Source organism: Mesoplodon mirus (genome assembly GCF_964341445.2).
Source record: "Mesoplodon mirus genome assembly, chromosome: 10".
NCBI classification, from domain to species: domain Eukaryota; kingdom Metazoa; phylum Chordata; class Mammalia; order Artiodactyla; family Ziphiidae; genus Mesoplodon; species Mesoplodon mirus.
This window is the reverse complement of record NC_138986.1, coordinates 58,367,187-58,393,242: the sequence shown is the minus strand read 5'-3', so window position 1 is coordinate 58,393,242 and position 26,056 is coordinate 58,367,187. Positions and strand designations below refer to the sequence as shown.

General features: G+C 37.8%; 3 protein-coding genes across 10 annotated transcripts in view; 1 reads left to right on the top strand and 2 right to left on the bottom strand.

Annotated features, from left to right (window-relative positions):
* Positions 1-4,560, bottom strand: part of USP45 (ubiquitin specific peptidase 45) — a gene marked incomplete at its 3' end in the record, with an annotated part of 68,086 nt that extends 63,526 nt beyond the window's left edge. For 5 of the 7 annotated variants that reach the window (XM_082634264.1, XM_082634268.1, XM_082634269.1 and 2 more), the window contains exon 1: positions 483-647. Of the gene's footprint in view, positions 1-2; positions 404-482; positions 648-4,477 lie in introns of those variants that run through there. The other 2 variants (XM_082634266.1, XM_082634267.1) reach the window with 2 other exon arrangements.
* Positions 4,561-4,578: 18 nt separating this feature from the next.
* On the top strand, positions 4,579-12,289 carry LOC309811494 (thiosulfate sulfurtransferase/rhodanese-like domain-containing protein 3). The gene is made up of 4 exons (XM_082634291.1): positions 4,579-4,734; positions 8,292-8,465; positions 8,562-8,721; positions 9,019-12,289. The coding sequence occupies exons 1-4, from the start codon at positions 4,662-4,664 to the stop codon at positions 9,089-9,091; spliced, it is 480 nt and encodes a 159-aa protein (XP_082490417.1). The 5' UTR covers positions 4,579-4,661; the 3' UTR covers positions 9,092-12,289.
* The window catches only part of CCNC (cyclin C), a 27,956-nt gene continuing 13,511 nt past the window's right edge, over positions 11,612-26,056 (bottom strand). The window contains exons 6-12 of one of the 2 annotated variants that reach the window (XM_082634289.1): positions 22,046-22,101; positions 21,113-21,148; positions 20,346-20,437; positions 19,507-19,574; positions 16,631-16,710; positions 15,678-15,796; positions 11,612-13,929 (exon numbers count right to left, since the gene is read on the bottom strand). In XM_082634289.1, the coding sequence (XP_082490415.1) occupies positions 13,875-13,929; positions 15,678-15,796; positions 16,631-16,710; positions 19,507-19,574; positions 20,346-20,437; positions 21,113-21,148; positions 22,046-22,101 (506 nt within the window). In that variant the 3' untranslated portion in view covers positions 11,612-13,874. Of the gene's footprint in view, positions 13,930-13,989; positions 14,823-15,677; positions 15,797-16,630; positions 16,711-19,506; positions 19,575-20,345; positions 20,438-21,112; positions 21,149-22,045; positions 22,102-26,056 lie in introns of those variants that run through there. The other variant, XM_082634290.1, reaches the window with a different exon arrangement.

Here is a 26,056-nt window from a genome sequence, read left to right as displayed (position 1 = left end):
ACAGTAGTTAGGTGACTTGCAGAAGCCAGGAGCCAGTAAGCTGTGGATGGAGATTTGGACCCAGGCAGTCCACCTCCAGGGTTCCTCATACTACACGATGCTGCCAGACACCCGCGGTAAGACTCGTCCTCTGGTCTCTAACAAAAACATCCCAAGTTTCTGAAGAGAAAATGCGCCGTGAGGATGAGCGCGGAAAGGAGGCCGGAAGGGTGCTGGGTCGCCGCGACCCTGGTCAAGGTGAGGCGGCCCCTCTCCCGCCCCACCTCGCCGGCTCCTCCCGCCGCCGCCCGGACACCCGGCCAGCCCGGCCACGCTCGCGCGGCCCTCGGTGACCGCCTGGAGCCCCCAAGGATCGGGAAGGCGAGGGAGCGTGGGAAGGGCGGGGGGCGTTCTTTCCCAGGCCAGTCAAGCCACAAGGGCCCGGGTTTGCGGAAACGAAGACGGAGAAACCGCGGCAACCCCAGCACCGAGCCCCAACTCACCCTGCCAGGCCCGGCGGCCGCCTCTACAACCGAAAGAGACTGCGCCTGCGCGCCCGCCCCTCCCGCTGTCAGGGGCGGGGCCTCGTGTGCCCGCCCCCACGTTCGGTGGGAGGGGAATTGGGGCCGCCCCTCGCGTGGCCGCGCACCCGGAGTTGGGCGTGGACAGGGCGGGGCCGGCTCGCGTCGCGCCTGCGTCCTGTAAGAGTGCAGGAATAGGTAGGCCCCGGCTAATCTTAGAAAAATGGTAAGTAGACTGTTAATTGGATCCTGATAGTGGCCTGGAGTTAGCGCAGCTGGGGTGTTCTTGGAGTCAGGATTAAGTCCCATTTGTTGCTGGACAGCGTGCCCGCACAGCCTCCGACTTCTAGCCGTCACATTCTTCTGTGCAATAAAATCACATCAGACATCATATATTTTCTTGTTTTTTCTCATTATTGTCGTCTTACTTGTCGTTCTCACTTTTTAAAATTTTTTTTTTAATTTATTTTTATTTATTTATTTTGGCTGCATTGGGTCTTCGTTGCTGCGCTCCGGCTTTCTCTAGTTGTGGCGAGCGGGGACTACTCTTCCTTGTGGTGCACGGGCTTCTCATTGCGGTGGCTTCTCTTTGTTGCGGAGCTCGGGCTCTAGAGCACAGGCTCAGTAGTTGTGGCACACGGGCTTAGTTGTTCCCCGTCATGTGGGATCTTCCCGGACCAGGGCTTGAGCCTGTGTCCCCTGCATTGGCAGGTGGATTCTTAACCACTGCACCACCAGGGAATTCCTTCACTTCTTTATTAGAAAATTTCTTGACCTATACCTAGACCTCTTCGAAGCTCGATTACCCGTTAAAGTGGTTTGCACTTTGCATATGTTTAGTAATTGGTTGAAAAATACTTTGTTTGAATGATATTGCAGACATCAACACTAGTTACAGATAAACTCTACGATTCTTGTAATCTTTCACAGTTCTTCAGCCAGGGGACAGGTGTGGCCTTATGGAAAGAGCCTTGGATTCCTATTTGATGGATTCTTCAAAGGAAGGAAATTATTATTATTATTATTATTATTATTTATTAGTTTCTGCTTTATAACAAAGTGAATCAGTCATACATATACATCTGTTCCCACATCCCAGGAAATTATTTTTAAATAGTACCTAGTAAGTATGTTTTTAGTGCTATTGCAAAGACATTATGACAAAACATCAAATAGAAATATAAATGTGCTTAAGGTCAGCTCTGTATACATTTCAAATAATGTTAAGTATCTTAATTTTACCGTCATTGTTCTGTCTGAAAAAGTATGGAATACTTTGCTAAGCTATACATATATTAAGTTTTTAGCATGTATTTTAAAAGATACATTCTTTATTATAAAAGTAATATATGAAAGTTTCACATAAAGTTCCTCACCTTTTCCTCCTTCCCTCATTCCCATTTGCTTTCCTCAGAGGTAACATTTCCTCTCCTCTATTTTCTGTTTCTTGTGTATAGTTTCAGGAATTGTCTTTGCACATACAATATGCCTTTGTACTACATTTTTATATGATTACCATTTGTTAAAAGAGAACACAGTCAGGTTAGATTACGGTCTATTTTCTATTCTACAACTTGATTTTTTTTTTCACTTGATCGTATATCTTGGACATATCTCCACACCAGCCTCATTCTTTTTACTTGTTGCTCAGAACTCCAGTGAATGGATGTATCATTTTTTCCCAATCAGTTCCCTGTTAGTGTACATTTATCTTTGCCTACTTGTGCAGATATTTTAAGTAGATAAACTATTAGCGGTGAAAATGCTGAGTCAGCAGATGCTCAAGGGCTTCCCTGGTGGCACAGTGGTTAAGAATCCCCCTGCCAATGCAGGGAACACGGATTCGAGCCCTGGTCCGGGAAGATCCCATATGCCGCGTAGCAACTAAGCCCGTGCGCCACAACTACTGAGTCCGTGTGCCACAACTGCTGAGCCTGCACTCTAGAGCCCGTGAGCCACAACTGCTGAAGCCCACGCGCCTAGAGCCCGTGCTCTGCAACAAGAGAAGCCACCACAATGAGAGCCCACGCAACGCAACGAACAGTAGCCCCCACTCGCCACAACTAGAGAAAGCCCGCGCACAGCAACGAAGACCCAACACAGCCAAAAATAAATAAATTAAATTAATTAATTTTAAAAAAAGATGTTCAAGTTTTGATAAACTTTTGGAAAAAACGTTGCATGAAAGGCAATACATTTCCTAATTCTTCATTTGATCTGTCTAAAATCTGGGGGCTTGATGTGGATTTAGAAAGAAATGGGAAAAATCTCAAGTCTCTTAAAAATCCTCTCCTTTCCAATTGTCTTTCACTTGTATTGTGGTGAAAAATAAAATGAGTTGTTTGAGAATTAATGACTCATATCAACTCAGCACTAGTAGACATTTCCCAGAAAACATTACATTATTTCTCTGCCTTTCATTCCACTTCAAGCCTTACTTCCCTCGGCCACACTGACTCTGAAGGAAGAACTTGGACATTTGTCCAAGGAGCAATGATCAGTGCTCCTGTTTGACAAGATCTTTTTGCTCTAAGCCCTCTTAAATAAACCAAGTTTGGCACTGTGCTAGTTATAGGAGGACATATTCATCTTTTCAGAAAAAGAAATCCTACAGAAAAATATTTCTCAAATAATCAGTCATGAACACTTGAAAAGAATTGTTCAGTAATATGTGCTCTTGCAAAAGTGTAAATTAGATTAAATGTGATTCATTGAGGCCAAGTACATTGTTTCCATATCGGTGTCCATACTACCTGTGGTTTATGATGTGGATACCACAGAGAGTACATGAATCTACAATATTTAATGACATCTTAGTTCAAAGTCAATCCACAAAGTAGATTACACAGAGACTATGGTTAAACTTCAAATGACTTGGAAAACATAACTGTAAATGTTGTCATTGGTATAGAAATCTGAAGTCGTTTTATTAATTATTAAATTATTGAAAGCTGAATAATTTAAAAGTGCATGCTTAATGAAATTATCCCTTGAACACATTCTTTAATAATGCCATTTGGAAACTAATTTTTAAAAATTTCACTGTGAATCCATTTGCAGTTAAATATGGCTTTCATTATCCTTGGGAACCAAATTGAGAATAAATTAAAAATAAGGTAATGAACCAAGTTGAGAATAAAGTAAAAACAAGGTAATAAGAAACTTTATATGCTGTAGGCTGAATATGCTCCCTCCACAACCACACACCAAGGTGTTCTAATTCCTGGAACCTATGAATATGTTACCTTACATGGCAAAAGGATTTTGTGCATATGATTAAATCAGGATTATCCCAGTGGTCCCAGTGTAATCACAAAGGTCCTTATGAAAGGGAGGCAGAAGGGTGAGAGGAAGAGAACAGGATGTGACAGCACAAGCAGAGGTTGGAATTAGAGATCTGAAGGTGTCAAACTGTTGGCTTTGAAGATGGGGAAACGGACCAATAGCCAAGGAATGCAGGCAGCCTCTCCTAGATGGAAAAGGTAAGTACAGAAATTCTCCCCTACAGCCTTCAGAAGGAACACAGGCTTGCTGACACCTTAATTTTAGCCTAGTGACTTCTGACCTTCAATACTGTACATAATAAATTTGTGTTGTTTTAAGTCAATAAGTTTGTGGTATAGTAGCAATTGGAAACTAACACATTTTATAAATTAGTTGGACCTGACTGAGTTATCATCAAATATAGTCAAATATCATCATGTTGTGGGGAAAAGATGGCAGCATGAGATTATCTTAATACTGACATCAGTTGAACCAGCTATGGGAGTGAAGAGCAATTCTTAGAAAAGTGCACATGTGCTTTGCTTTAATTCAATGCATGAGAATCCTGTTATGAAGTAAATTGGAGAAATTTATTTACTTTATATATTTAAATATTATCTTTGTTATATTCTCTTTCCACTTTTAAACTTTGTCTCTCCTTAAAAAAACAATAATCATAAACAAAAAAGCAAACCCAACCCTTAGTTTCTTACCAGGCAATTTTAAGTTTTACAGCAGGGCACGTTTCCCTCCGCGATTACTCCTAGTGGCACTACCCGGTTCGGCCGGAGCCTGGCTGGAGGGCGCTCGAGAGCCCGGCGCGGTTCGCCGGGCGGCGGGAGGAGGAGGAGGACCAGGAGGAGGAAGTGGTTAGTAGCCACGAGGTTCGATCCGGAGATGAGGCTGCTGCGACTATTGCACTTGAGTTGGCTCCAGGCGATCCTCGGGTCCGCAGAGGTTGCGCTCTGGGGTGAGCTCGGGGTCCCCGGGGAAAGGGAGAACGCCTAACCTCGGGCCCCTGGGAAGGGATGGCGTTGGTGAGGTTGATCGCTTCTTTTTTAAACGCTTCCAGTTAAAAGTAAGACCCGGGGTTTCCCTGGTGGCGCAGTGGTTGAGAGTCCGCCTGCCGATGCAGGGGACGGCGGGTTCGTGCCCCGGTCTGGGAAGATGCCACATGCCGCGGAGCGGCTACGTCCGTGAGCCATGGCCGCTGAGCCTGCGCGTCCGGAGCCTGTGCTCCGCAACGGGAGAGGCCACAACAGTGGGAGGCCCGCGTACCAGAAAAAAAAAAAAAAAAAAGTTAGACCCAGTACACTTGGCACCTGGAAATGTAACACCTTGTTCCTTCAGTCTGGGCTACTGGGGTTGCTCTCGGGGTACGCACGGAGAGGGGCAAACATTGCTCCAGGGAGCTCGCGTGGGAAGGCAGTTATAAAGGTATGGGTGCTTGACTGAGCAATGAAGATCAGTTCGCGACTCAGAGAAGTGATCTCAGTCGCCAGTTCCTGCCCGGAAGAGTCGCAATGAGCCCAGTCTTGCGAGTTATACTTGTGACCCACTAGAGGGCAGCACTTATGGGCTGATGAAACCTACAGTTACCACGTTAGGGCTGTAATAGTACCACCCCTAATTTTGCAGCTGGCGAAACAGAAGCCAGAGAAGCGAAGGTGGTCAGTGGAGGAGGTGGGTCTAGAACCCAGAGCAGGCCTCCAGTCCCTTCTCTTTGCTTTACGTGCTGCCTCTCCTTTAGCAACAACCTTTGTGGATAACGATACAGGGGCCCCAGCGTAACACTTTCTGCCCCGCCCCCGCCCCAGTTATTCCATTTTAACTCTTGGTACAGCCTTTGTAGTTGAAGAGGTGTCATTCCTGCAAATTCTGTTATTTGGTTTTACCTTTAATCAGCAGTCATTTATTGAGCTCCTAATCTGCCAGACATCCTGCTGAGGATACAGTTTACTTCACCATTTTGGGGTTAGACACACACAAACCATCACCACACACAGCCCAGTCGAATGAGACTGCAATGGAAAGGACTGAGTTGGAGAAGGTGTTAGAGAAAAGGTGCCTGTTTCATTTAAAAAATTCTACTTGTAATACATGATTATATTCTCATTATATTAAACAATAAAGCACAGCATGAGTCCCCTTTATGCACTCTCCCCAGATATGAGTATACATAAATATATGTACACATGAAAATACTACGTATGTTTATATAATAGATTAGCATATATATGAATATCTATAGTATCTATCTCTCTGTATATATACTATATACCATAGATATATATATACTATATACTATAGATATCTATATATAATGTGATCTACACTGTGCTTGCTTTTCTGTAATTTTTTTCCCACCTAGGTATTCAGAAGCTTTCTATGGCAGCACATATAAGTCTTTTAACTACTGCATATATCCCCTACTATGAATTACCACAGTTTATTTAACTAGTCCCTTATTGATGGATATTTTGGTTTCCAATTTTTTTGCTATTATAAAAAGTTCTCAATAATTATCATTGTACATGCTTTTTTGTGCATATGTACAAGTATTTTACAAGAATAGATACCTAGAAGTGGAATTGTTGTATCAAAGGGGAGGTGACAAGTGACATTTAACAGGGTCATAAAGGAGACTTAGAGTGCCAGGTAGAGATGAGAGAGAAAGGTATTCCCTTCAGAGGGAACAATGTCCATAAATCATGAAGGAAATGTGAAAATAGATATTTATTGTGCACTGTATAGAGTATTTAAACCTCACAGCAACTCTAAAAGGTTAAATAATATTATTCGATTTTACAAATAAGAAGCTAAGTACCAGAGAGTTTAAGTAATCTGCCCAGGGTCACAGAGCCAAGTGGGCAAGCCAGGATTTGAGCCTAGGTTTATCTGACTCTAAAATCCCTGCTCTTTCCACTATAAAAATGAGATTAGAGCACATGTATACTTTTTTAAAAAAATTAATTAATTTATTTATTTTTGGCTGTGTTGGGTCTTCGTTTCTATGCGAGGGCTTTCTCTAGTTGCGGCGAGTGGGGGCCACTCTTCATCGCGCTGCGTGGGCCTCTCACTATCACGGCCTCTCTTGTTGTGGAGCACAGGCTCCAGACGCACAGGCTCCAGACGCGCAGGCTCAGTAGTCGTGGCTCACGGGCCAAGTTGCTCCACAGCATGTGGGATCTTCCCAGAACAGGGCTTGAACCCGTGTCCCCTGCATTAGCAGGCAGATTCTCAACCACTGCGCCACCAGGGAAGCCCACATGTATACTTTTGATGTGGCTGGAGGGTAGGATAATTGGGGCAGAGAAGGAACGAGGAGGAGGTTTGTTAAGTTATATTGGTAAGGGGGGGTTGAAGGACAATATAGAACATACTAAGAAGCTTGGACTGTGAATCCTGTAATGTAGGCTGTAGGGAGTAACCAGGTGAGGTTGGATTTACCAGTGTGGAAACAGCAAAATTGGAGTTTATTCAAAGTTTAAGCTCAAAAAGTGAAAATTAGGTATAGCGTGTATTACTCTTGAAAATCCCTCAAGAGAACCACACATCATCTCTCAGGGATCCCTAACAGCCAGTTTTTCTTCACTGTAGGAGCAGTTCACTGTTTCTCTGGTTGAGCATCAGATGAAGTGGTTAATTTACAAGTGGAGGCCATGTTGTACAAAAACACACACACACTACAGCTTTAAATAATTAGTGTGGAGTACAGACTCATACCGTGAGAGGCTTGGGGGAGCTGAGACTCATCAAGGGACCATGCTTGGAACTTCCCTGGTGGTCCAGTGGCTAAGACTCTGCACTCCCAGTGCAGGGGGCCTGGGTTTGATCCCTGGTCAGGGAACTAGATCCCACATACTGCAACTAAAGATCCCGCATGCTGTAACGAAGATCCCACGTGCCGCAACTAAAAAAAGATTCTGCATGCCGCAGTGAAGATCCCGCAGGCGGCAATGAAGATTCTGCCTGCCACAACTAAGACCCGGTGCAGCCAAATAAATATTTTTTTTAAAAAGGGACCATGCTTGCTTCAGGCTTTTGCTTACCAAGTGGAAAGGCAGGAAATCCAGTCTTACTGATTACTCTTCCTGTTCTCCACACCTCCTCCCCACCCCACTCCTTGCTGAATCAGAGAAAGTTAAACGTCAGTTTAATATGACTCTACTATACAAGAAAAACTTAGATTAGGGTAAGATTTACAAACTATTTGCAAAATTCAGTTACCAAATGTTGAATGTGTATTTATAAACTCTCCCCCCAATTAAAGGGCTTGGAGAGAGTAGAATATTGGAGGTGGCCCAAGACCAGCCATAAGTATGCAGGGCAGGAGGATAGGGCTGCATCTTACTGTTCAGTCAGGCTGTATGCAAAATATATACATTGATTATACAGTTTAGTAAAGTCAAAAGATCAATATGGTTAGCTGACTGGAACAATGGGGAAAATTCCTTTGACCTACCCTTTCCAGATATTAATAGAGATGTCATTTTGAAAGTACTTAAGTTATTTTATTCTTTCCAGGTTTGAAGTCAATAAAAGGAAGCTGCAACAATTTTTGTACTGCTGTTTGTAAAGATGTCACTTATATGGAACTTAAAAACCTCTTGAAGTCCAAAAAAATTATGTTGATTGATGTTAGAGAACCATGGGAAATTCTTGAGTATGGAAAAATCCCCGGGTCTGTCAATATACCATGTAAGTGACATGTGTCTGAACTGATTCATTAGAAATACATATCCAGTAACTGACTGTATCTAAAATTTAACTGAAATTCTTAACATTCTCTTTCAGTGGATAACGTAGATGAAGCTCTACAGATGAACCCAAAAGACTTCAAAGAGAAGTACAATGAAGTAAAGCCATCCAAATCTGACAGTCTAGTGTTTTCTTGTTTAGCTGGAGTGAGAAGCAAGAAGGCTATGGACACAGCAATATCTCTGGGCTTTAACAGGTGTGTAGATGAAGGATAAAAATGGGTTTAAGAGTATGTATTGCAGTATTTCATGGGTATATTTTTATTGGCCTACTGAAGAATTTCTTATAATTACTATGTTAGCAATGGCAGGATAGACTATAGACTCTGATAGACTAAGAGTCTCTACTTTTCATCCATCTTTCAAATAGGCTCAAAGTCTAAACAGTATGGTGAGAAGCCATTGCACCTCTGAATCTCTAAATTTATCTCTAAAGTTCCTATGAACCTTGTGCTGTAAAGCAGGAGAACTAATTATTTGATGTATGTTTTTAGTGCTCAACACTATGCTGGAGGATGGAAGGAATGGGCAACCTATGAATTTTCGGAGAAGAAACAAGGAAATTGAATTTTGGAATACAAGCTGGCCCTTTCCTTGTGTACGTGTAGCCTAAGATAGTGGAATAAGCGAAAGAATCAAAATGTAGCCCTGGGACCACTGGTTAATGGGAAGGGGATTTTGTGTAAGGCAACTATTTGTTGAATCTTTTTCTCACCTATAAATTGGGAATACCACTTCCCCCTGCCTATTTCCAAAGGCTAATGAGGCTTACTGTAATGTATGTGACTTGCCATGGAAACATAAGGGTTGGGATTCTAAAAATTAATTTTTAAATAGTTTAGTATAGTTCAATAGTATTCCAAAAGACCTGGTTACTTGTATTACCTAATCATAATGTGTGACCACTTCTGTTAATATAGTGTCTATACTCTTCAAAGAGGCTATGAACTAGACCAGTCAATTAAGACTTAACCTTAAAACACCAAGAATCTGGGGTGCAGAAAAGTAGGTGAAATATGAACAATGAAAATACAACATTAGCAATATCCAAAGACTTATGGCACTGTGACCAGCGCGGTAGTGATATAATTTGCAGTTTAAAAAAGTAATATGATCTATGGGGAAAGTAATCAGAACAGTGGTTGCTTCTGTTGAAGGAAGGAAATTAACAGGAAAATCAAGGAGGAAACTGTCTAGGGTGGTGGAAGTGCTCTATATCTTGATTGAGGTGTTGGTACTTAGGTATATACATTTACCAAAACTCACTGAACATTTTAAAACTATACATTATCTGTAATTACATCTCAATTAAAAATAATGAAAATAGAAAAAAAGTTTAAATGCAAATGACTCCCACTAGCATATTTCTTTGGAATGTTAAGTCCTACACTTGTTAGTACACTAGTGCACTGGTGAGTGGTAAAACCAATTTGTGCTTTCTTCCGTCCATGTCTCTTCGGACCCATCTGTTTTTACTCTCTTTTATATAGTCATTCAGAACATGTAAGGCAAGTAAACTATAAGGACTTGGTTTTGTCCTAAATGACTTATTAAGCCATTGGAGAATCTGTGGTAGGTATGTGATATTATCACCTTGAACTTCTATTTCTGATATGTCAGTCTAGTTTCTAGCAAACTCCCTACAAGAACTAGAAAAGCTGGAAAATACACATAATACAGACACAGACACAGACACACACACACACACACACACACACACACATTCAATGTTGGTTCATCCTCTACAGCTTTCCTTCTCCCAGGATCGTGACTCTTCAAATCCTCGCTGCCTTCGTAATTCTTTCATGCCTTTAAACAAATTTTATTTATATATTCATATAAACAAATATTACCAGGGCATATATATTAAGGAAGTGAGGATCCGAAGAGCCACAAGCTCACAGAGAAGAAAAGCTATAGAGAGTGAACCACCACTGAAGTACTGGGCCCGACCAGGAACAGGTAAATACACCAGGGTATAGAGTCTGGGGAAACACACCAGGCTTTTCCAGAAAGACAAAAAATATTCTAAAAGAAAGGAAATACTAAAGAACACAACATTATCTATGTATATGTAATATATACTGAATATGAGTTTAACAAAAATTATGCAATTAAATTGGGAGGATGATGGGAGTATAAGTCCCAGGATAGAACAAGTTTGGGGGTGGGGAGGGGGTGGGAGCTGGAAGTGGAGAACAGGAGGTGTGTGAGAAGGTAAAATCTTCATCTTCCAGAGTAGGAAGTTAAGAGATAATATTTACAAGTGAAAACAAAAAAAAAGCAAAAGCAAAAAAAGGGAAACTGCAGGGTAAGCAGAGGAGGAGTATAGTAAAGTGTTTAAGAGCCTGGGACCTGCAGCCCAGATGCCCAGGTTTTAATAAGGTATTAATCCAAGCTTTTGTCACTTACTTGTGACTGGGTAAGTTACTTAACCTTCTGTTCCTGAGTTTCCTCATCTCTGAAATGATTGTTCTGAGAATTAAATGACTTCATAATGTAGAGAGCTTGGAATATACTTGTCACATAATAAGTGCTCAATAAATGCTATAGTTATAAGCTTGTTACTTGGAAGTGTGGAAGTAACACAACAGCAGAGAAATGACTAAAAGTTGCTCTGGGGAGCAGGAATAAGCAGCAGGGAAAATGGGACTGGGACCTAACATCTTCCTTATGTCTTATAGCAACACTGTCCAAAAGAATTATGATGCAAGCCATTATGTGATTTTTAGGTTTCTTATACTTAAGTAAAATAGGTGAAATTAATTTTAATAGTGTTTTATTTAGTCCTATATATCTAAAAAATCATCATTTAAAACATGTAATCAATATAAACAAATTAGGTATTTTACATTCTTTTGTTTTGTACCAAGTATTGAAATCCAATGTGTGTTTTTACATTTATAGCACATTTCAATTCAGACTAGCCACATTTTTAGTGTTCAGTAGCCACGTGTGGCTAGTGGCCATCTCATTGTCAGTGCAGCCTATGGTAATATTTGATGTTTAGAAAGAACACACATCATCAATGGCTGCTAAATCAAAGAAAGAGACAACCAGCCATTATATGCCTCCTGATACGAGATACTTTATACAGTAGTCTATAATGGAAAAAAAAAAGATGAGCCTGAACCTGATCAAGCTTTTGCATTCAATTACCAATTAATAGAAATACAGAGAAGAAAAGAACATGTTAAGTAGCACCTTAAGGATACACTCAGCAAAATACATATGGTGGGAAATTCTTAGTGGACAAGCAAACCAAAATGGGGAATTTTTAAAATGAAATAAAGGAGAAATCCATGAATTTTAAAAGATTTAAAGGATTTATCAATGAATTGCATGTGTGGTCTTTATCTAGATCCTAAGTAGAATTATTTAATAATATTTATGATATTAATGAGATAACTGAAAATGTAAACACTGGATATTTGATATTACAAAATTATTTTGACTGACTCTTTTGGGTACAGTAAGACTTCTTTTGGGTTTTTTGCGGGTTTTGGTTTTGTTTCGTTTTTTAAAGAGCCATTATCTCTTAGGATTACACACTGAAATAATTATGGACAAAATGATATCTTGTATTTGCTTCAAAATAATATGCATGTTGGAGGAGTGGTGAGAGTTTAGATGAAATGAAATTGGCCATGTGTCAATAATTATTAAAGTTGAGTGATAGGTATATGGAGGTTCATTACAATATTTTATCTACTCTTGTATATGTTGTGTTAAATTTTCTACTTAAATAAAAGGTTGAAAATAAAACTACTAGGCATATGTATTTTCAAAATAAAAATTTTTTAGAAATATAGGTAAGCTTAAAGGAAAAATTAGGGTTAAGTCAATGATTATAATATATAATCACTCTGCCCTTCCAACCCAAGCCCAATCTTAATTCCTTCAGACCTGAGGAGAGTTTTTTTTCTTATTTCATAAGCCCAGGAGACCTACTTCTGTCATCGGTACTGACTTTATAATCTCTCTTTCCAGCTTATGTGATACTATCCACAAGGAAGCAGAACTCTAAAAGTCTGGTTATAAACCATTTGAAATTAATTACCCACTTGATAAACTATGAAGGCTTTAATACTTATCCAAAGGAAGAAAGAATCAGAAGACAACATAAGGCAGATTCAAAAAGATTAATTCAAGACATTAGTCAATATAGCTGGAGAATTTACTTTTATTCTTGCAGTTTTATACTAGGAAGTCAACATTTAATAATTCATTGTTCACAACTGATTTATAAAAAATTTTAATCCTTAAATTGTACATCAATATCCTATGATTCCAAATCTTATTTATCACTCTCCTTCAAGTCTGAAGAAAATGATCACATAATTTATTAACTTCCACAGACAGCACAGTCCCACTGATATAACATTTAGTCTGAAGTCCTACACTCATATGAGAATTAAGAATAGCCAGTATCAAACTGGTCTGCAACCTGATTGTGTTCCTGGCTCAGGATACCTGTAGTAAATTTGTAAGTCCACACTAAGACACAAAAATAAACTAGGGTGTGTATGTCATATAAAAAACTTTTCACAGTAGAGTAAAAATAACATTAAAATGTTACCAAATTTCAATCATATTACGGTGTTTTATCCAATTGGTTTTCAAAATGCCTGATTAACTGAATTAAATGCAAATAACTGTATAGGATTTTTTTTATGTTTGCCCAGCATTTCAAAATGGTTATGGAATATAACTTTTAAAATGTCAAAATATGCTATACATATTGCACTTTTCTGCTAGGCTGGGCTAGTATCCTCCACGGCAAGATACCAAAACTATTGAATAAAATACGCTTTAAAATCAATAGGTACTTGATTAATTTCCCTGAAATTATCATCATTATCAAAACCTTCCAGGATTTTGTAAGATTTGATTCCTTAAATACAGTTTCAAAGTTTAACTTAAGGAGGGAAAAAAAAAACCCTCATATATTTGACTTTTTATTTCCTGTTTTGGTCGCTCAATGACCAAAGAGAATTTTAAACAAATTATGCTTCATCTTTCCTGACTTAATAAAAAGCAACAATTTCTGTTATCCAAATTAAGAAAAATTATACTAATCAAAAGCTATTAACTTTCAAATGTCTATGTATTTCTGTCTGTAGGTCCCCTTAGAACCTTTCCAAACTTCCATAAACAATAGATTTTAATCAATCATGTACTAGAATCAAATTCGGTAAGGAAAAACTTATTTTGCAAAAATAAAATCACTTCCCAACATGCTTGACAGAAACAAGCTATTCATTTTCATTTGTGTTCCACTGAAGACATTATTGAAATCTGTCCAATGGTTTATTTCCAACTGGTCCACTACAGAATTCTTCGGAATGTTTTAAGATTGGCTGTAGCTAGAGTTCTGACTTCCATTTGGACCCTGCTCTCCTTCACTGTTCAAGTGGGGAAGAAAGAGATTTTACACCAATTAAAAGACTCGTTTTCAACACCCTGATAAACCTACTAATTTTTAAAGTTATTCCGTGTTACAACTCTACAAAACAAAGACGTTCCCAATTATAAGACACAGATGTGGAAAAATTAAAATCCAGAAGACTAACATTTGGTTTTATGTTTTTATTCTTATGTAACTTAGTGCCCTCACACATAACAAGCATTCTGGAAGTTAGTGTCCATTACACTCAAAAATTTAAATTAGGGTATGGGATTTTGTTGTCATTACAGGTATCACTCAACATAGAGATTAGAGCTTCTTCTAGACAAATTTCCTATAAAATTAAATCGTACATAGAAAATCTTATTCCTACTAATTATGAAAATCAAGAAGCGTTCTTCCGGGCTTCCCTGGTGGCGCAGTGGTTGAGAGTCCGCCTGCCGATGCAGGGGACATGGGTTCGTGCCCTGGTCCGGGAAGATCCCACATGCTGCAGAGCAGCTAGGCCCGTGAGCCATGGCCACTGAGCCTGCGCGTCCGGAGCCTGTGCTCCGCAACGGGAGAGGCCACAACAGTGAGAGGCCCACGTACCACCAAAAAAACAAACAAACAAACAAACAAAAGAAGTGTTCTTGCAAAAAAAATTATTGTCCAAAGTCAAAAAAATTATTGTCCAAAGGCGTAATAAAACCATACGTTAAGTACAGCAAACCTTTATAATTAAAAGTCAGAAAGAAATATGGTAATTTCCTGGAAAATGCTGAATATTTAAAATAAAAACTAAAACTGAAAATACCAGTAACTGTGCCAATAGGATTATTGCCTTATCTTGTCCATCATCATCTTGCAGCTTCAGGCCCTGCCACTAGTGAAGAATCACTCAGGGAATTTCTGCAAAAAATGCATCCAAAGGCAGCTGTTTGAATGACTGCCTTAAACAGCTCCTTGTATAAGTATTAATTTTTTCCAAACGGCAACATTAACATATCAGATCTACAAATCTATCTTAATGTTATATAACTTATTTATTTTTCTTAATAAATGATTAAGATGGGTAGCATTTCTTTGTTTCCCTTCTGACCTTTTTTCCCTACCCCAAATGATCTGATGTACAGTGAGAGCTGAGAACCACTGAACTTAAATGAACAGATCCTATTGAAAAAAACAAAACAAACAGAAAAACACACAAAAAAACCCACCACAACAAAAAACCTTTTTAGGACAAGTGACTCATACTTAGCAAAATTATGTTACTGTTTGCAATGGATCTTTGAGTCACTCAAAAGCCAAAATTATTTATTTACCTTTACAATATCAGATCAATCATCTATATTTTTTAAAAATGCTACTGAAATTTATAAATAGGATAACAGCCAGTAGTGGGGGGAAAAAGTCAAACTGACATGGAACTACTACAGAATTCTTTATCCCTGAATTTTAGACGAACTTGCCTCTCTCTGTTCTGTTTAAATTTATGTACAGTATATAATCATATGTTGAGGGATACCTGTAATAGACCTGCCATTGCATTAGGAAAGGTTACTTAACAGATGATCAGATTAATGTATTTTTTTAAATGAGACCTTCTCAATCTATCAAGTCACAAATTAAGAAAAAAGAAAAAATATGTCATGAAGTTTTGGAAGAAATTTTACAAAAACAAAACAACATAATCTATGAAAAATTATGATAATGCATATGAAATATAGAATTAAATAAAATCAATAACTAAAGTCTACAAAGTACCTGTTTGGAGGAGGTTTTGGTTTTGGCATCTTACTAAGAATAGTTGCCATCTCTTTTCTCTCATCAAAATTCTTCCACTGCTCATACAGTTTTAAAATAACCCTGATTATTTCCAAAATCTAGAAGAAAATATTTGAAAAGTTCTCAATGGCAAATTATCAAGCAACACTTAGTATACAAAGAACACACATCACATCCTAGACATCCCTTAGAAAACAGTGAAAAGATAGTCTCTATCCTTCAGATTAGGTTAGACAATCCTGATAAATGTGAAAGCATATGTATGCTCAGTGTATCCTCATCCATCTCTGCGGTTGGTTTCCTTCTACCTACTGAGATCTTAAACCAAAACAAAATAGTGAGGTACTAGGAATAGAGGTCTAAATCATGAAAGAGTATGCCACTTTAGAGCACACTCCTCTAATACCAATTGTTTCAAACAACTTAATGGGAGGTAGTGCACAAAAGACTGTTTTGATTCTCTACTAACTACTCTGCACATGAGTTAAGGTGCTCAAAAACCGGCAGCTATACAAATCTGTCAAATCCAGTTTCCAAATTAGCCCTTCTTCTTCATCTGAGTAGACCTAACCTTGGATTGATTCTAGAACATTTCAGGAGAAAAGGTAGAAGGGCAAAAATCACTTTGTCAGGAGATAGTCTGTGTTACAGAAGTTTACAGTAGTCACTAGGTAGCTTTTAAAATAACCCTGGCAATTAGAGGATACTTTGCAACCAATCAAACATAAATTTACCATTCTGTTTAATCCTAAACTGAAGAGAAATATAACCTAAATGGTCAGCATCAGTTCTTCTTGCCAACACATTTCTTAACATTTATTTACCAAAAATATTCTTAGCCTGGCTAAGAATTTTAGGCTCATGGTAAGTAGATATGACATTAACTTTAAAATGTTCAAGTTATATTCAGTTAAGGGAATTTTAAAGATTACCTTCTCCATATCCACAGAAAGCTCAGCAAACCACTGTCTGGCATCTTTCTGCTGTACAACACAGGCTACATGCAGGCAAGCTGGAGAGAAAATGAGAGACAAAGGTCCATGTTTAACTGCAAACATGGAATGTATGGACTCAGAACAAGATATTCACTTAAATTTTTATGTGTATTTTCTTATATTCTTTTAAAAAATTATATAGATTCATATAATAGTTACCACTGACCATCCCATCAACTTAATCTTACAGGGAGGAAAAGTTACTAGGCTATATATGTATTAAGGTCCTTACATCTGCTCTCACTGTGAGCTAGTTATGATGCAGTTGCCTTGAGAGGGCACGTCAGAGAGGAAGAAGTCCACTGAGGAAATCAGAGCAGGGAAAGGATCCCTGCATAGCAGTACACAGTAGTGGTCAAAATGCACCCAAAAGTCAGAGTGACAAAACAAACAAACCAAAAAACCAGCCAATCAATATACTGATAAATTTCAACACTACTGTGTTTTGGTATTTCAATTAAAAGCAGTGTTGCCTCTGCTTTTTAAAGTTATTAGCGAATGATCAAGTTAGGTAAAAACTGGGCACCCTAGTACAGAGTTCAGTGTTGTAATCAAACAGAGCTGAGAGAAAAAACATGTAATGCACTGCATACAATGTAATTATATACATTACTTACAATATAAACTAACGAAGACAGTGAAAGAGCCCAAAGACAACAGTCTACATCATAAGTTTGACTAATATAATTCCTCCCAAGCAGCCTGCCTACCTTGATCCCACACAAGCTTGTTAAATGTTATATTCCCTGGTCTGGTTACCCATATGACTTTGCTAAGAATGACATTCTAGGCAAACAGCAACTCAAACGTGCACGGACATTTTGGTTGCCCCAAGTTAAAGAAAGCTATTTATAAAGTAGGGCTTAGGTTCAGGAAGGATTGAGAGGCTAAAGGACAAATTATAAAAACGGTAATAAAAATACAGTGGAAAATGCCATGACAGAGCGTACATAGAGCAAATCAGGGAAAGAGACATCCTAAACCCAGACTGAGGTGATGCAGAGAGTGCGGAGTTGGGGACGGTGTCACTGAAGAGATGATATCTGAGCCAAGTCTTTAAAAAAGGTGAGAGTGGGAGCAGAGAATGATATATACATAAATGGTAAAAAGAAGCTGTGGATTTTATCCAGAAATTGGGAGGAGCACTGAAAGATTTTAATTGAAGCACAAATTCTGCATTTTAAAAAGCTCTTTCTAGCTCAGTTTCTCAACCTTAGCACTACTGATATTATGAATTGGACAATTCTTTGAGACTGCCCTCTGCACTGCAGGATGCTTAGCACCATCCCTGGCTTCTACTCACTCGATGCCAGTAGCATCCCACCCCAGTTGTTACAACCAAAACCATCTCCCGACATTGCCAAAAATCCTGTGGGGAACAAAATTATCCCTGGTTGAGAACCGCTAGCCTTGCTCAAGTGTGGAGGATAGACTGGCTCTCTGAGAACAGGGATGCTGGAGGCCAACTAGCCAGGAAGGAGACTGCTGTGATAACCTGGATAAAAATGAGAAGGTGGCTATGAGATTACTAAAGAGTGTGGCACAACAGGTGTTGGTTACCAACTAGATGTAGGTATCGAGGAAGATGAAAGAGCCTAACTACTGGGTTTCCAACTAAGGTAACTAGTGCTATTCACCAACATAGCAAAGACATTAAAAATAGTATATCTGGGGGCAAACTGATGAGTTCAGTCCTAATCATGCGTCTGAAGGCCAGTGAGATGCCAAAGGAAGCTATCCAAAAGGCAGAGATTGATATAAAGGCCAGTTTAGGGGCAAGATCTTGGTTAAATAAAGAAATTTAAATGTTTCAACACATAAGAGATAGCAGAAGCCATGGGCCTCAGTGAGACTGCCCGGGAAGAACAAAAATAGCAAGGATGACAAAGATGTGGCACATGGCCTTCCTACCCATGCAGATCCCAGTACTCCTTCCCACTGAACCCAGATGCCACTTCAGAATCCTTCCAGGGAGCCTCCAGTACTACATAAGTATAACCTATTTACCACCCCTCATGTAAGAAGGCAGAGAAACACTAACATTTAAGGGGTAACTGAATAAAGAGAAACCAACAAAAATTAGTCTGGACTGGTGAAAGAATGGGGGGGAAATCAAGAAGACAGAGTCATAGAAATGAATACAAGACAGAAAGGGAACAGAAACTAACAAGTGCCTAACATATGGCAGGCATTATTTAAAAGATAACTCGTTTAATTCTTCTAACAACTCTATACTGAGTTTTTAGGACCCTCCCCCAATTTTACAATTGAGGAAACAAACTCAGAAAGGTTAGATAATTTTCCCACAATTGTAAAGGAAGAAAAGTTTAAACCTAGGACCATCTGTTCTAACTCATGACAGTACTGCCTTCCACAAATAATAGAATGGTGGCTAACTTTCCCTCTAGCAAGGCATTAAGGACCACAAAAGGCTCCTTTACTTGACTGCTGAGGACCTAATTGGGCTCAGGAAATAAAAGAAGACCTAGTTATTTTATATAAGTTACAACTAGTATTAGAAGGCTTAATTCCAAACTTCTCTCGCTAAACAAACAAAAATGTTCTATTCAGACACTGGTTAAAATTATTTTAAACGATTAAAAAAAAAAACTTACCAAAAAAGGGGGGTGGGGGGACAATAATCCTGATTTGTGATAGTTGCAGTTCATATTATTGAAAGTTCACATGCAAGGAATAGTCTATTACTTCAAGGAACATAAAAACATAAAGTACAATAGGGTGAAATTTCTTTTAGGATGACCTAAATAGGTATACAACAACTTAGCTACTAAAGGTACACCACATTTACATACCTAAAGCTATCATGAAAGGAGGATACAGTAGGCAAAGATCCGTTCTGTAGGTATCATTCACTATCCTCCTATAGAAATGTAAATCATATTATTACTGAAAGCAGAACTACCTCATATGACTGTACATTACCCTCCAGAGAGGGCCAGATTTCCCATATCTGTATATATTTATATCTCTTTTATATTACCGTAACACAGATACAAAGGTGAACAACAAAGGAAAAAGGTGGATACATGAATGTGACAATGAATAAGCATATTTTAATGAATAAAATTAGAGCTAAATATATGTAAAATTTTAAAACCTCACAATAAATTTTAATATAAGATAAACATTTTTCTAATTTTCCAAAAATTAGAAAATCAGATAGGAAACCAGAAATTATACAATGAATTAATATATATGTTGAATACCACCAAAAATATTCTGATTATTTTAAAGATAACATTTAATTTATTTTACGGAAATATAGTTGAAATCAATGTTGTGTTAATTTCTATTGTACAGCACAGTGATTCAGTTATACATATATATACTTTTTTTATATTCTTTTCCATTATAACTTAAAGATAACAATCTTAATTTCCATGTAAACAGTCTGTTTTTCATAAGAATCAAATTTTATTGGAAATATTCATCAAACAGATAATTTAAAGATCTATCATTTTAGCATTTATACCAGTATAGTTATTAAAATTCAACAAGCAGATATTTTACTCAACATAAAATATCTTGGGGCACTAGTTTAATTACTTTAAAAATACTAAACTTCATATTTAATTGTCAACCTTCCTAGCTAATAACATGTTACACTATGAATAACTTCTGTTCTAATTACCATGCAAGGGGAAGCAACATGTCTTCTTGGCCCATGTCCTGCACATACTGGAGCAAAGGTCTATAAGGATGATACACTATCAAGCAACAATCCTAGAAACAGTTTAAAAAATGTGTATGTATAAAAACAGATTTATTATAACACAAAAACCTTACCATTACCCAACTGATTTTTAATTGTATATTTCAAAATGTATTTTTCTAACTCATGCTTGCTTCCCTCTTATTCTCTTAAGCAAGCAGTATGGCAGCCCTAAACTCTACTGTAATAGTGAAGGCAGTGCTCTCTCTGAAATATACCTTGGTAAATCGGTTGGCAGTCAGTCAGCATCCATTCCCTTAGAGACTCAAAGTGTCACATCTGCAACACACTGAAACCTCTTATTAGCCTATAAATCCGTAATTCCCAACTGCAGGAGCAGAATTCTGCCAAAGACATAATCTATCTTTAAATAACACCACACACATACACAAATTGTGCAAATAATTTACAGTGGTTTAATGTCCTGACTGGTTTGCTTGTAATCCTCTTAGTATAGTTACTATAGAACAGAAAAAATTTCCCATCCTAAGTAGTATATACAAACTATTTTACAAGCTTCCAAGAGCGTATAGGTGATGATGCCACTAGGTACTATGATTTACCATCACATATCACTTGGATGGTTTTAAAATGCACCTCCCTACAATTATTTCTTTAAATTTATGACTTCACTAAATTTGAAAGTAAGTTTTACTCTATTAATCACAAGGAAGAAATATACTTACCATTAATTCTAAAAGATAGAATTCACATTCTAATATCTGTTAAAAAAAAAGGATTATAAATGTCAACATGAAACCAAATTAGATAAGTCTACTTAGTCTAACATAAGAATGTAATTAGGCATTTATCAAAAATTTTCACTAAAATTGCTTTAAATCAAGAAAACACAATAGCTTATATGAGAATAAACATATGCTATAAACAATTACTTGTTATACAATGCATGCAACTGTGATTATGAAACATTTTAATCCTTGTAAGGAAAAGCCAGCCTCATATAAGTATTCTTATTACTTATTTTTATTTAAAATAATCCTGTATAAGCTTCAGATTTTCCAATATACTTCACACTCAACAAATGCAAAAACGTAATTATCTCCACTTAACTGTTATTCTTGTTATATTACAAATTAATAATAGAAGAGAATACTGAAAATGAAACAAAAATACAATTTAAATAGAATGAAAAAATCCCTTGCAAGGTGGAAAAAGAAAAACATGCCTATTAAAATGGCAATAGAAATGTATCTTCTAAAATAATGTAAAATTTCAAGTATGGTTTTCATTCTGTTCCACTATAGTAATTCTCAACCCCAGCTGCACATTAGTAGCCACCTGGGAGCTTTAGAAAATATCAGTGTCCAGGTTTCAAGCCTGAAAATTCTGATTTAGTTGATCCAGAGAGGCCCTGACATCAGTATTATTAAAAAAGCTCCCAACGTGATTTAATGGGCACCCAGGGTTGATAACCACTGCTACAAAGTATTTTTTTTAATGGTAGAAGCACTTTAGCTTTAATTTAGAAATAAAATCCATACTCTCGTAGAATCTGAAACTGCCATTTCTAGGAGACTATTCAGTTTATTTTAATATAAAATGTAGCTAGTTTACATACAGCTTTAACAAGTAGTTTTTATTTTTTACAGTATACTTACATGGTTCATCCTATAAGGAAATTCCTTTGGAAAGGCATATGAAAATCTAGTTTTCACTGCAGAAAACAAACAAACAAACAAAACTTAAACTGAGAAAATGGGGAGTGAATAAACACAAAACTTCAATACAGTGTAAAATACTAGAGGTAGAGCTAAATCATTTCTTATTTTTAGTAGGAGCTCTTGAATATGCTTAGGGATGCAGATTTTTTTGTTTTCAGGCAAGGTGAAAGACTGAGTGGCAGAAAGCCCTAGGCCCCCATCTATATTACAATTAGAGAGTTTCAATGATATATTTAATATATTAAGAAAGAAGAGTTCTGCTGCTTAAAAACTAAAGGAAATGGAAAAAAAATCACTGGCTTTTATCATTTCTAACATCTTTCTAGCTCTAGAATGGTATTGCTCTATTTAGTAATTTAGCTTAAAAGTAACATGGGTTATATATGTGTTCACAAGTATATATATATATATATATATATGTTTATATTTGTAAATATACACAGTTGACTCTTGAACAACACAGGTTTGAACTATGCATGTCCACGCATACACAGATTTTTCCAATAAATAGGTACTACATGAACCAAGGTTGTATATGTAGATTTTCCAACTTTGCAGAGGGTCAGAGGGTCAGCACCTCGAACCCCTGTGTTGTTCAAGGGTCAACTATATATATAAATATTGGAAGGATAATACAACCAAAAAATGTTAACAGTAGTTACGTCTGAGATTTATAGATTTTTACTAATCTGAACTTTCTAAACTTTTTATAATAGGTATTTCTTTATCAAAAGACATATTTTAATAAAATCATGAATATATGTGCAAAGGTCTCTAGGACTTTCTTCATACCACACACAAATATATATACACACACACCCTTAGTCACTAAGAAAGTACAAACGAAAAAACTGTTAATTAATCCTCTATCTCCTCAAAAATGGTAGGAATTAACTATTCTAACAGCTAATTTAGGTAGGTAACATTTGCCAAGATTTGAAGCCTAAGCCATTTAAACTTGACATTAGGAAATGTCTACTTAACATTTCCTTTCCTCTCCTTTTAGTTAATTTAAAAATGTACCCATCAAGGTTACTGAGTTTTACAAATCCCCACCCTTTTATAATTTTTTTATTTTTTGGCCATGCCGCGGGGCATCAGGATCTTAGTTCCCCAACCAGGGATCAAACCTGCACCCCTGCAGTGGAAGCGCAGAGTCTTAACCACTGGACCACCAGGGAAGTCCCCACAAATCCATTTAATGTAAGCAAGATATGAAGTGTACAAGCAAAACAGGTACTTACATAATGTTAACCAATCAACAAGGTAAAACTATCTCTGTATATAAAGCAAATCTACATCCCTAACCCCTGGACTTTGACACCTAATTTACTGAATTAGATTTTACCTGATGCTGTCAACTTCTCTCCTATTCCATGATAAAATTGCTCTGCGTTTTGATTTTCTACTTCCTAATCCTTTTCTTCTGACCTGGAGGAAAATGCATCTCTCCTCTCTATTGCTATCCCTACCACTTGTGCATTTGCTTTCATCTACTCAACTGAAAGTCAACATTTTTCCTTTGCACCTTTAACCATTCCTCCTCCAATAAATCTGTCCTATCGCTTACTAATATGCTCAAATTTCCTTTAAAAGCAAAACAAATGAAACCTCTACCAAATTATATTCCTCTACTTTTTAAAAGTAAGACTCTTGAGTAGGCTGCCATGTAAGAACTCACTGAGAAGGAGGCTGTCTGGAGGCCAGGAAGCGAATCATGGCCAATCAAGGAACTGATGAAGGCAGGCACTTTGATCTTGGACTTCCCAGCCTCCAGGACTGTGAGAAATAAATGTCTTGTTTAAGCCACCCAGACTTTGGTATTTTGCTATAGCTGCTGAAGCAGACCAAGACGCCCCCTCACCCAGAATCCTGTTATTAACACGTTACATTAGTATGGTACATTTATTATAATTAATGAACTAAGATAGATACATTATTACTAACTAAAATCCATAGTTTATTCTGATCTCCTTGTTTTTTTGTTTTTTGGGTTTTTTTGCGGTACGCGGGCCTCTCACCGCTGTGGCCCCTCCCGTTGCGGAGCACAGGCTCTGGACTTGCAGGCCCAGCGGCCATGGCCCACGGGCCCAGCCGCTCCGCGGCACGTGGGATCCTCCCGGACCGGGGCACGAACCCGTGTCCCCTGCATTGGCAGGCGGACTCTCAACCACTACGCCACCAGGGAAGCCCCTCTCCTTAGTTTTTAACCTAATGTCCTTTTTCTGTTTTAGGCTCTCTTCCAGGACACCACATTACATTTACTTGTCATGTCTCCCTAGGTTCTGTATGCTGTGACAGTTTTCCAGACATAACTTATTTTTGATGACTTTGACAGTTTTTAGGAGAACCAGTCAAGTATTCCGTAGGTTGATTCCCTATTGGAATTTGATGTTTAATGATTAGACCGGGGTTTGGGGATTTCAGAAAGAAGACCACAGAGGTGAAGTGCCATTTCATTATATTACAGCAAAAGTACATACTATTAATGTCATTTATCATTGTTGATATTGACTTCAATCACCTGGCTGAGACAGTGCTTGTCAGGTTTCTCCACTGTAAAATTATACTCCCACCTTCTTTCATAATATACACATTAGAAGAAAAGTCACTATGCATAGCCAACACCTAAGGAGTAGGAATTTATGCTTCCTCTACTTGATGGGGGAGTTAGCTATATAAATTATTTGAAATTCTTCTGTATGGGAGATTTGTCTCCCCCCCCATTATTTATTTACGCTATCATTTATTTATATCAGTGTGGGTGCATGAATATTTATTTTATACTTGGGTTATACTTTGGGTTATAATGCAGTATTATTCTTTTTTATTTTGTTGCTCAAATTCTTCCAGCTTTGGCCATTGAAAGCTCTTTCAGTTGGCTCCTATACGTCTTTGACATACCCCCATTAATGAGGGGTTTGGTTTGGGGTTTTTTTTTTTTTTTTGAGTACTTACTTACTTATTGGTACTATAAGATGCTCTAGGTCCACCTTGTATATTTCCTGCCTGATCACAAACCCGAAGGTCTGTTTTTTTTATTTGGTATATATCTTCTATGCAGCGAAAGACATTATGCAGCTCTCTTTCTTAAAAGGTATCAAGTCTCAAATTTCTATCACTGGCTTCACATTTTTAATAGGATGTTCTACTGATACATTTACACTCAGAATGTTGAAGAGTAAATCTAATTCTTTTCAGAACCCACTCATTCTCCTCTTCCAGTACCACCTTCACCTCCCAATGCCCAGGTATGAAACCTCAAATATCATTTTTGACTCTTCTTAAATCTTTTCTTTTCAAAAGTCCTGCTGACTCTATCATTCAAACCTAGCTTGCTTGTTCTCCTTGCTGGCTACCAAAACATTATTTTAAGGCTTCATTAGTGTTTACCTTATTATTTCAATAACTTAAAAGTTTTTTCCTACCTTAAAATTGTTAGCTTTCCTTCTTACAGCACCCAGTGGTGACAGTACTCACTACAGTTTGCCGTATATATAAAACTATTTCAGAAAGGGTTTTTATCGGTGAGTTTTTTTGTTTGTTTTTTGGAGGTTTTTTTTGGCCATGCCACACGGCTTGCGGGATCTTAGTTCCCCGACCAGGGGTTGAAACCAGGGCCACGGCAATGAAAGCACCAAGTCCTAACCACTGGACCACCAGGGAACTCCTGGTGGTTTTTAAACTGTGGTAAAATATACATTACATGTAATTTACCATCTTTAACCGTTATTTTTTTCTTTTAACATCTTTATTGGAGTAACTGCTTTACAATGGTGTGTTAGTTTCTGCTGTTAACCGTTTTTAAGTATACAGTTCAGTAGTATTAATTACATTCACACTGTTATGTAACTATCACCACCGTCCATCTCCAGAACTCTTTTCCTCTTGCAAAACTGAAACCCTATATTCATTAGGCAACAACTCCCCATTTCCCACTCCCTCCAG